Genomic DNA, 12,551 nt, shown 5'->3' with positions numbered 1-12,551 from the left:
ACCTCAGATAATTTAACCTTAGAAGAGATTGGGAAGGGTGAACAAGTTAGAGATATGTCAAATCTCATTCAGTGTATTTAATTTTTTTCTTGATGAACATGTGAAACATTCATGGCATGGTAGAAAATGATATGATTTTAAAAATTCTTGAAAAGACTCTATTTTTGAAGTCAATGAGGTTGTACATTTCTTTTTAACATCTCTTCCTATTTCAAGGCTTTATCTCTAACCTAACCATTCAGAGACAATACTTTCCAAATGATGAAGATCAGGTTGGGGCAGCCAAAGCTCTGTTGCGTCTCCAGGACACTTACAATCTGGATACTGATACCATCTCGAAGGGAAATCTTCCAGGTAAGGTCATTCTTCCAGTCAATGCAATGCCTATCCCCTGGCTGCTCTATTCAGTCCAGTAGGATAATGTTAATTTAAAATGATTTTTACATTTTAAGATTTTAAACTATTGTTTGTTTCATAATCTTTGAGAGCAAAAGAACCATCCCTTTCTCTAGGACTTAATCGTCGTGTATAGGCTTCTAATTTGTTACTGGGAAAGCTTGTATTTATGGGGACTAACTTAAGTAGGCAATTTTATCGATTAGAAAAAGAATAATTCTTCCAGATTTTTAGAACATCTGATACTAGAATGCTTTGTAAAATGAGGGAATTGATAATCAAAGTTTATTGGTTTAATAATTAAAAACCAAGATGTGTTTGGTATGCACAGATTTTTTTTATGCATACTACTGAAATACAGTGCCATTTATTTATAAATGAGAACAAATTAACCATGTACAGTACTGCAGACGTTGGAAAAAGGGACAGTTTTTATTTTCTTCAGGTTTAGAGTGTTTGTGATTTAATTACATAAAGATGAGGAACCAGTTTTACAACCTAAAAATATTTACTTATTAAAACTATATTAAGGGCTGGGGATATAGCTCAGTTGGTAGAGTGTCTGCCTCGCAAGCACAAAGCCCTGGGTTCAATCCCCAGCACCGCAAAAAAAAAACAAAAAACAAAAAACTATATTAATACTTTAATAAACTATACAAAAAAGATAATGAGACAAACATGTGCATTTATGGAATTGCATGTCAGTCAGGCCAGATCCCTGCAGAGAGAATTCCCAGCATGACCTCACTCACTGTGAAGACACAGAGCAATCCTTATTTAGATGTACACTCATCTACTTGACTAGCATGGTCAGCCCTCCACTTCTTGATGGTTTCCTTCTGCTATGAATGTGTACATTTAGTTGTCTGCTTCTTAGAGCAAATGTTTACCTTCCTCATCCACCACCCATTGGAGAAGAGGACTGGGGCCATATGAAGATGATTGGTTCAACCCATTCTTCAGGGAGGGTTTCCTGGTGGCCCTCTTCCATCATCATATCTGGAATCAGATGAGTTTTCATAGCCTCTTCTTTTTTTCACATCTTGCTGAAGTAGAGTTTTAAAATACAAAACCACAAACTCAGCTATTCCCCAAAAGAAATTTGTTGGCAAAGAGAGTCTCCAACACTTGTCCATTCGAGTAAACCGTCTTGTCTCCGCGTCCCGGCTTCCCAGTGACTTTGCACAGACGTTATATGGAACATCCAAAACCTTTTTGGCAGAGCTTTCCCTTTTTAAAATTACATCTTGTTTCATGATAACTTACTTTTCTCACTTTTTCTTTGAGTCAGGGCTTATTACCATTACTGTCTCCTGTCACTATCAACTGAAAAAATAAAAATGTTTCCTCTGTGTTCAGAACTGAAATTGGTTTTCTCAGGAAGGAATAAACAATGGGATGAGTTGTTTATCAAGATGTTTTTGGGAGCTGGATTTGTGGCTCAGTAGTAGAGCGCTCACCTCACATGCGTGAAGCCCTGGGTTTCATCCTTAGCACCACATAAAAAAACAAAATAAAGGTATTTGCCCACCTACAACTAAAAGAAAATATTAAAAAAAAGATTTTTCATATTTATCTCTCTCCATTTGGGATAAAAGTATCAAGTGGTAAAGCTAATAAACATGGTATAATATTAAATAAAATTTGTTAAACTGGGATATAATTCCATTAATTAATAGTTCCCTAAATGTAAAAATTTGCAAATTTGTTTCTACTAATATTATATATTATAATACCTTCAATTAGATATAACCTTATTTTTAAAAATTGACTTCTGAAGTACTAGGGATGTAGCTCAGTGGTAGAGTCCTTGCCTGGCATATGCAAGACCCTGGGTTTGATCCCCATATATAATGAACAAGACAGAATTCTACTTTTGCCTTGTAGGGTGTTTATATTCTTACAATATACTATGGTGAATGCATAGAAGGAGGATATTTACCATACCATGGTACCACATAAGTGGAAGCCTAATTCTGGACTTGATAATAAAGGTAAAGGACGACTTCCTGGAGAAAACAACATTTTAAAAATTGAGACCTAGCTGGGCGTGGTGGCGCATGCCTGTAATCCCAGTTTGGGATGCTGAGATAGGAGAATCATGAGATCAAAGCCAGCCCCAGCAACTTAGTGAGACCCTGCTCTAAATAAAATATGAAAAGACTGGGGATAAGTGCCCCTGGGTTCAGTCCCTGGAAAAAAAAAATTGAGATCTAATGGACAAAGCATTAGCCATGAAAAATGGAAGAGGAAGGCAGAAGTGGTCAGGAGAAAAATGTTCCATGCAGAGGGAACATCTACAAAGGCTGGAAAGTAAAGCATATCATATTCAGATAACTAAAAATTTTGTGTGACTTAACAACACAGTTCAAGTCATAAACACATGAGGTCATTATATTGTGACAGTAAATTAGAGGACCCTTTTTGTTTGTTTTTTGTACTGGGGATTGGACCCACCAGGCTTCTTTACTACAGAGCTATTCCCAGCCCTTTTTATTTTATTTTATTTTTTTGGCGACAGTCTCAAAATGTTCAGTCTTATAGGTTAATGTCAGTCATTCATGCCACTTCCTATGAACCAAAGGAATTACAACTTTTTCTTTTTACTGACCCAGTTCTGTTTACCCTTTGTATGAGAGCCTTTTAAGGTCTGTTTCTGACCGTATAACTTTCCTCATTTCATTTTTTTCTCATTTTCTTGCCTTTTTCTACCCTCACCTTTACTCTTTTGCAATGTCTTCTATTTTCAAATGCTCCACATCATTTTTTTAAATTTTATTTTAAGAATCTGGAGTTGTGGCTCAGTCGTAGAGTGCTTGACTAGCATATGTGAGGCCTTGGGTTCGATACTTCGCACCACATATAAATAAATAAAATGAAAGATCCTTTGACAAATAAAAAAAATTTTAAAAAGAATATGATTTCTAGTTTCCTTTAATAATTGTAACTAGTTCAAAAATAAAGAAGCAGAGATACTTTACTAAAGCCTTTGCTCTTAAAATATGTTTATTCAAGTAACATTACCAAAAATATCAGGTCATGTAAAACAATACTACTGGTGCTACCTGCATGTATTGATGGTGGTTTACTGTTCTCTTATGTGTTTTGCATGTCCCTGAGACACTCATCATTGCTGCATTGTGAATTCATCTTAGAACAGCACCACCACTTCTCATAGGAAAGCCAGAATTTAATATACTTATTTTTTGGAATTATGTCACATTAAACTGTTGAGTTAGTTTCTTTGTATCTGCTGTGGTTTGAATGTGTCCCCTCCAAAATTCAGGTGTTGAAACTTAATGGCTGTTAGTTGATTTTTCCATCACTGTGACAAAATACCTGAGAAAATCAACTCAAAGAAGGACAGATATGGTTTGGCTTGTGGTTTCAATCCGTGGTTGCTTGGCCTGGTTGCTTTTAGACCTGTGGCAAGGCAGTACATGATGACAGAAGTGTGTAGTGGAGGAAAGCTGCTTATACCTCTTAGTAGCTAGGAAGGAGAGGAAGGGGCTGAGAACAAAATATCCTTCAAGGACACTCCTACAGTGACCTACTTCCTCCAACTCAGCCCCATCTCCTAAAGTTTCTACCACTTCCCAATAGTCTATTAATCTATGAATCCATTAATGGATTAATCCACTGATGAGGTTAGAGCTCTCAGGAGGCAATCACCCTTCAAATGCCTCTCCTCTGAACACTGCTACATTGGGACCAAGCTTTAAACACAGCTTTTGTGGGATGCTTTAGATCTAAACCATAACAATTGCCAATGAAATGATATAAAGAAATGGGGCCTTTAGGAATCAGACCGTGAGGGCTTCTCCCTTATGAACAGGATTAAGACCCTTATAAAAGAAGCTTCATGCAGTATTCAGCTCTCTTTTCCTTCCGCCTTCTGCCATGTGAGACACAGCATTCTTCCCCTCTGGAGGATATAGCAACAAGGTGCCATCTTGAAGTGGAGAGCAGCCCTCACCAGACAAGCAAACCTGCTGGCACCTTGATCTTGGACTTCCCAACCTCCAGAACTGTGAGAAAATAAATTTCTGTTCTTTATAAATTACCCAGTCTCCAGTATTTTGTTTCAGCAGCACAGATGGCCAAGGATAGTATTCTAGAGTGGAGGGTGGTAAGGTAAAGAATTAGTTAAGGGGAAAACATCAGAACATGGATCTTCATCTTGATTTTAGGGGTACACTGATACTCAGTTATTATCCATAAGTGATTAACAGGGAGCAAAAAAAAAAAAGAGAATGGAGGTAATGTAATTGTGTAGTTTGAATTTTTTATTGTTTTGGATCATGCGATTTTTCTAGAATTTTTTATATCTCCATGCTAGGACTCTGCTTTGTCCTGGAATTTAACAGATCATTTTCAGACCAGGGCATACTTCCCCCTAGACATTGAATTGAATGTCTGATCATTAGCAAAATGTGCCCATAACTTCTTGATTTATTTTTTCATGAATTCCTTTTCTGTAAGCATCTTTTATTTTTTATTTTTATTTTTATTTTTTTTGGTACTGGGGATCAAACTCAGGGCCTTGCACTTGCGAGACAAGCACTCTACCAGCTGAGCTATCTCCCAGCCCTGTAAGCATCTTTTTAAAAAACATGTTAACACTTTTGGTTAGGTTAATAGCTAAGTCTGGTTTTGACCAATTTCATAGTCCTTGAAGTATATTCAACCAAAATTTATTAAAGAAAACATCATTGTGGGCGTCAGTATAGCTTAGTGGCAGAGCATTTGGCTCTTGGTTCTATCCTCAGCATAAAAAAAAAAGAGGAAGAAAAGAAAGAAAAACACCCTTTTGCTCCTTTTTCTAGCAATTTTCTTTGGGGATGTCAGATAATGTTAATAAAATCATCTGTTTTATCAGATAAAATGATTCTAGTATAAAATTGATTACATTAATATTAGCATGATTCTAGTATAATATTATTTTTTTTTGGTACCGGAGATTGAACTCAGGGGCACTTGACCACTGAACCACATCCCCAACCCTATTTTGTATTTTATTTGGAGACAGGGTCTCGCCAAGTTGCTTAGACCTCACTGTTGCTGAGGCTGGCTTTGAACTTGTGATCCTCCTGCTTCAGCCTTCTGAGCCTCTGGGATTACAGGGGTGTGCCACTGCTTCTGGCTATAATATTAATTTATTAGCGGAACTATATAGTCAGAGGGAAATGTCAGATAATCATTAATTTTATTGTCTATTTTTACTATTTTTTCCTTCATACTTATCATTTTCTTTTTTGTTTTTGTGTGTGTCAAAATGGGAACTTTGGGACTTTCTTTATAAGGTATAAGAAGAGTCTTGTAGGACCTTGACTTTCTTTTTTTATTTACAAATCTTTTATCATAGAAAATATCAAACATCTCTCATTTGCATGCGGACGTGTGCTCTCTCACTCTGACACACACAGGTGTACACACATACTAACGATGGTAACATAATGAGCCTCATGTATCCATCACAGAGCTCCAAAGTTTCATCATAATTTGTTATTTTATCTCCTCCCTTCACTCCTCCTTTTTGTTGTTGTTTTTGCCAGAATATTTTAAAAGCAAATCCTAGCCATTCTGTTATTTTTATCCACAAATAATTCAGTGTGCATGTTTTAACCAATCGAATTTTTTTTTAATAACATAACTGAACTGGAGTTGGAGCTCAGTGGTAGAGTGCTTGCCCAGCACGTGAGCCACTGGGTTTGAACCTCAGCACTGCATAAAAATAAAGTAAAGGCATTGTATCCATATACAACTAAAGAAAAAAAAAATATATATATATATATATATATATTTTTTTTTTTTTTGGGGTGCTGGGGATTGAACCCAGGGCCTTGTGCTTACAAAGCAAGCACTCTACCAACTGAACTATCTCCCCAGCCCCAAGAATATATTTTTAAAATAACATAACTACTTAGCTATTATCCTGCATGATAAAATGGGTAGTATTCCCTTAATAATTTAATACGTAGTCAATGTTCAATTTCTGTGATGATCTCAAAGATGTCTTTTTATAGTTGAGGAGTTTTGGGTTATGTCTCTTAAATTTCTCTTTTCCTTTTTTTTAATTCTTCGTGCCATTGATCAGTTTGGAAAACCTGCACATATGTTCTGTGGAATGTCCCACTTTCTGGAATTGGCTGATTTCTTCTTTGGGTAGTGTTTAAACTTCTTTTTCTAACTCCTGTTTCGATAAACTGAATAGAGCTTGAGGCTTGGTTTGATTCAATTTAAGTTTATTTCACTAACTCCATAGGTGGCGCTATAAACTTTCTATTGATTTACATAAATGGACAACTAACGTCTCCTTATACTTTCTGTGATGCTAATTGATGAGTAGGTTCAGGTACTGAGAGCCTGGTCCCTCCATATAATGTTTTTCTGAGTTTTATCTAATGGTTTTGGCAGCTTTGATGATCATTGCCTAGAGCCAGTATTTCATTGAGGGTTACAAAATGGTGGTTTTCCTCATTCCATCATTTGTTTTACTTTGATTAGCTGAAATTCTGTATTAACAAGAATATTCCTTCTTTATCAATTTTCAGCATAATAAGTTGATGTCCTAATACCTTTTGTTAGTGACCAGTGATCTTCATCTAAATTATCATGAACTCATAAATTTTTAGATGTAGTATTTTGGTATTTCAGTCTATTTTATTCATTGTGTCTTGATTCTCAGATTACCTTGCTTTTGCCAATGGGAGTTTCTTCAGATTAGCTCGTCATCTCATTTTGTCTTTTTGAAGTGATCATATTCTTTGATAACTAGGGAATTTTCTTTTGGGTATAATTTTTCCCAGGTTTATCTTGTAAATTCTATTCCAAAGCTGTAATCAGGCTTTTCTCTAATAACCCTTGATTTCTTTTAACAGGGAATAGCATTTAAGGAGCAGGCTAGCTGGGTACTAGGGGTGTTTATTGCTCTTTGTCGTTTATTCCTGTCAATAAACAGAGATGGGAAATATTTGAATTTATATTAATTCTGATTCAAATGAAAGATTACAGGGCTTATATCTCCTTCCTCTAGTGAAAATTTTTGTTTCTAATGACATTAACTTAATTAATTCTTTGTATTACCTATAATATGCCTAAAATAATATCAAGATAACAGTGTCTTTGCTATTAATATCGTTGACTGCTGAATGCAGTATTTTGGTACTCTTTATTTATTTTGATAAGCTGGGATGAACTGGGGGTGCTTAATTACTGTGTCATATCCCCAGCCCTTTTATTTTATTTTGAGATAGACTGTCCCCAAGTTGCTGACCTCAACCTTGTGATCCTCCTGTCTTAACACCCCAAGTATCTGGGATTATAGGCATGCACCACCACACCTAGCTTTCCCCCCTCAATCCTTAGTATATATGTATCATACCAGATATGAATAGTCAAAACATTATCTTGAAGACACCCAAAATAACTGATTGCTCTGAGCGGTTCTGCCTTCAACATATTTTACAGTTGGGTTCAATCAGTGTTTTATTCTTCATTTTTAAGGATTATTGACTTTTTCCTTTAATTGTATAAAACTTTCATATTCTTTAATCTTCTATACTAATAAAGCATGTGTATAGAAATTTCACTTTAATTCTAGTACTCTTCATTCTATTTCCTTCTTCCTGTATGCAACCATTTGGTTAGTTTTTCTATTTCAATACTTTCTTTTTAAAAAACAAGTGTGTGTGTATATATATATATTCCTATTTCCTCTTGACATATGCCCAAAAGTTAGCACAGTTAACATTTACACAAAATTCAGTATACTATGAATACTGTTCTGTACTTTGGTGTTTTAATTTACTGATATTCCCTACATATTACTTCATATCCTGAAAGAATCTTCACTTCTCTTTATAGCTGCATGTTACTCTATTGTGGAGGTTCCACAGTTTATTTAACCATGCCTCTATTGATGAACATCTGGTTTATTTGCAGTCCTTTGCTGCTAAAAAAAATAATGCTGCTGGTAACCTTGTGGATAGGCTATTTTCTGTTTTTGCTAACAGATCTTTACAGATATTTTTCTTGAAGTGGTACCACTGATACAAAGAGAAAATAAATATATTGTCCCCATATACTCCATAGGGTTTGTATCAGTTTGCATTTCTACCAGTAGTATATGAGCCTCTTTCCCAAAAATATTGTCAGACTTTGATATTTTTTGCCAATTTGTTAGTTTAGATTGGCTTATATGTATGCCAGTTTCTTTGTTCATGATTCTTTCTTGTACCTCAAACTTTTGAAATTTTTCTTTTTCTTGAGATACATCCTTAAGAAACCGTTACATGTACTTTGTTTGGTGTAGAATTCATTGTGCTTCCTGAATCTAAAATTAGGTGCTTTAGTTCTGGAAAAATTTCTACTGTCTTTAGTGTCTATACATATTCCCTCAGTTCTTTTTTTCTGGAACTCCAAGTAGACATACTTAGACTTTATTTTTTATTCCTTGTGTTTTTAATCTAGCACTTTCTTTTTATTTCTCTCTCTGTTGTATTCTGGGGAGTGTATTACGTGTTGATTTATTTAGCTCTTCTAGTTTCTTCATTCTCTTTGTAGTTATATGTGGTCCACTATTAAACCTGTCCAGTGAGTTTTTACTAGCATTGATTTTACAGATTGAGTATCCCACATCTGAAATAAGTTCAAATTGGGACCAGAAGTGTTTTGAGATTTTGGAGTTTTTCAGATTTTGGAATATTTGATATATGTAATAAGATATCTTGAAATAGATCCTAAATCTAAGCAAAAAATTCATTTATGTTTAATAGACTCTTTATACATATAGCCTGAAGGTAATTTCACACAACTTTTTAGTGCACCTGTACTTTAGTACATAAGGTCAGGTGTGGGATTTCTCTCTGTTGTTGTGTCAGTGCTCAAAATGTTTCAGATTTTGAAGCATTTCAGATTTTCAGATTAAGGATATTCAACTTGTACTTTACAGCTGGAAGTTGTCTCCCCCAACCCCCTCAAATCTGCCTGGTCCTTTTTAGGCTATTGTATTAGGCAGCTTTATATTACTATAACAAAATACCTAAGGCAATTAACTTAGAAAAGGTTTATTTTGGTCAGTTTTGGAATTTCCAGTCCAGCATCAGGTAGACTCATTACTTTGAACTTCTGGTGGGATATACTTATATAGTTACAGCATACAAACAATTTAAACAGATTGTGATGATTGTATAATTCTAAATATTCTAAGAACTATTGTAATCTAAATGGGTGATTTTTAAATTATTTATCATTGATGCCATTAAAAAAAAAAAAAAAACCAAAGCATGCATTTGATAGGGTACAGATTGTTGGTTAGGAGTAAGATAGATATATCTCATATGGTGATTTCTCTGTTTAGAGAATAGCATATTTCAACTTAAATGATGTTTCATTTGGGTATAATGACTGATAATCTAAGTTTTGGGTTCTTTAGGTGTACAGGCAGTGTAATTCCTATCCTGTATTGCCTTGTAAATTGTTCCTTTATTATAAAATTAGGATAATTTTGGCTTTTTCTACCTCAGGATTATTGTAAAGTTAAATTGAAAGTGGTCATAAATAAAATATAAAGTAATGTGAAGATTCCTAAAGTTCTCTATTTTTTCTTTCATAGGAGTAAAACACAAATCTTTTCTAACAGCTGAGGACTGCTTTGAGTTGGGCAAAGTAGCCTATACAGAAGCAGATTATTACCATACAGAACTGTGGATGGATCAAGCACTAAGGCAGCTGAATGAAGGCGAGATTTCTACCATAGATAAAGTCTCTGTTCTAGATTATTTGAGCTATGCAGTGTACCAGCAGGGAGATCTGGATAAGGCTCTTTTGCTCACAAAGAAGCTTCTTGAACTAGGTATGTTATCCATGCCTAACTTAAGGTTTTAATTATTATTGGGGATATATATCATCTATGTATGTTTGTATCTACCCATTCATGCATATACCTTTGGTACTTTTTTTTGTTGCTGTTAGAACTCAAGAGCCATATCTGTCAGATATACTTTATTCTCTCACTTTTAATTCTCAAAGTAAATGGCAACTGATTTTTCTCCCTTAATAGTACTACAACAGTGGCTGTGTTCCTATGCTCTATATTTCCAGGAATTTCAAAATCAAATCTAACTCAGCCAAAAATATTTATTTACCATGTTGCCATATTAAATGTTAATGAGTTTCCTTTGAAGAGTGTTATCAGTTTATTGAATTTCATATTCAGATGTTGGGAAAATATGACCAGTGTGCTAGCATATGCCTGTAATCTCAGCAACTCAGGAGGTTGATGCAGGAGGATTTCGATTTAAGCCCAGCCTAGGCAACTTAGTGAGAACCTATCTCAAAATTTAAAAAAACAGAAGGATTAGGGATATAGCTCAGTGGTAAATCATCCCTGGTTTCAATTACCTGTACTGAAAAAAAAAATTTTAAACATATGACATGTTATAAGAAATTTACCATTAGCATTTTCTAAGAGATGCATACTTTCTGCAGATATGGTCCAGGGACCATGTCCATCAGAATTATTTAAACACATTTTAAAAATGAAAATTTCTTAAAGTTTTTTAGGGGGTGTAGGGGTACCAGGGATTGAACTCAGGGGCCCTTAACCACTGAGCCACAGTCCCAGCCCTATTTTGTATTTTATTTAGAGACAGGGTCTCACTGAGTTGCTTAGCGCCTCGGAGGCTGGCTTTGAACTCAGGATCTCCTGCCTCAGCCTCCTAAATTGCTGGGATTACAGGCATTTGCCACCGAGCTCCCCTAAATTTTTTTTTAGGTTAGATGGACATAATACTTTATTTTTATGTGGTGTTGAGGATTGAACACAATGCCTCATGTGTGCTAGGCAAGCACTGTACCACTGAGCTACAACCCCAGCCCTGAAAATTCCTTAATTTATACCGATCTACTAAATCATAATATCTGGATATGGGGGTCCAGAATCTATATAATAACAATTTCAGGTGACCTTTAGTATATAATGAAGTTTGTGTGGTTTTTTTAATTTTAATTTTATTTTTTTGCATTACTGAAGATTGAATTTAGGGGATTCTATGCTGAGCTACATCCCCTGCCCTTTTTGTTCTTATTTTTAAAACAAAGTCCTACTAAGTTGCTGAGGTTGGCCTTGAACTGGGATTATAGGCATGTGTCAGTGCACTTGGCTATAATGAAGCTTTAAAACTTTTAAAAATTTATTTTATGAATAGGAATATTGTATATGTTAGAAAAAGCCAAATAAGATATTAGTTCAAATATCCGTTTTCTTTTCTTTCAGTGTCGTCCAATGAATTTCCTCCTGACTTACAACATACTTTATACTCATTGTAGAAAATTAAAACAAAAATATATAGAAGAGTCATCCATGAGCCAGTTACCCAAAGATACACACAAATTTTCAATATCGTATATATTCCCCTGCACATATTCACTTTTCCATTTTAGAAAAATAGGCTGTTATAGTATATCATGACATATACTGTGAGTGGTTTCTGAAGGACAGAAATATTTTACAACCTAGGACTAATTTCCTAAACAACTCATGAAGTTTCTACTTACCATTCTGCCCTTTATTTTTATCTGTGTGTAGTGGTTTGAATTACTTTTTTTTTTTTTCCTTCCCATGATGGGTGGTATGTTTCTCTTCTTCCGCTCTACTAAAAGGTAGCTAAAAATTACCACTAGCAATTCTGAGGTAGTTGGTGGATTCTGGCTTATTTGAAAATTATATCTTTAGTTTCTTTTTTTTTTTTTTCTTACTTAGAAAGTTGGGGCTAAAATCCACTTAGTCCTCTGATGTGGACTGTGATCTGCATTTATTATATATTTGTGGTAAAGCTTGATTTTAAACCATGTATGCTTTGTCTTTACCATAGTGATTACTTTTCATTCTCAGAAAGGTCTTTTCCATTTCTTAAAATAAGTAAAATGACTAAGATTTTAAGATTCATTTGACATCAAGTTGAACATAGTTCCTTTAGCTGATTAGTAAGTTCTCAAAGTAGAAGCAATAATTGCTACCTTGAAATAAAAGCCTGTTTCCATCTCCAGAACTATTTTTATATAGGATGATTGTATATCCTCATTTACTTGGGGCAGTACTATTTTGTATCTATTGCTTCAGTATTATAATTTTTATTTGTTCCTCCTTTAAC

At 34.7% G+C, this 12,551-nt stretch overlaps 1 protein-coding gene across 3 annotated transcripts in view; it reads left to right on the top strand.

Moving 5' to 3' along the window:
• Nucleotides 1-12,551, top strand: part of P4ha1 (prolyl 4-hydroxylase subunit alpha 1) — a 72,846-nt gene that overhangs the window by 23,450 nt on the left and 36,845 nt on the right. For all 3 annotated transcript variants that reach the window (XM_047552042.1, XM_047552043.1, XM_047552041.1), the window contains 2 exons: nt 217-354; nt 10,013-10,252. In XM_047552042.1, coding sequence (XP_047407998.1) covers nt 217-354; nt 10,013-10,252 — 378 coding nt within the window. The remainder of the gene's footprint in view (nt 1-216; nt 355-10,012; nt 10,253-12,551) is intronic.

This window comes from Sciurus carolinensis, chromosome 5 (assembly GCF_902686445.1).
Source record: "Sciurus carolinensis chromosome 5, mSciCar1.2, whole genome shotgun sequence".
Classification (NCBI taxonomy): Eukaryota; Metazoa; Chordata; class Mammalia; order Rodentia; family Sciuridae; genus Sciurus; species Sciurus carolinensis.
This window is presented reverse-complemented; position numbering and strand designations above follow the sequence as displayed.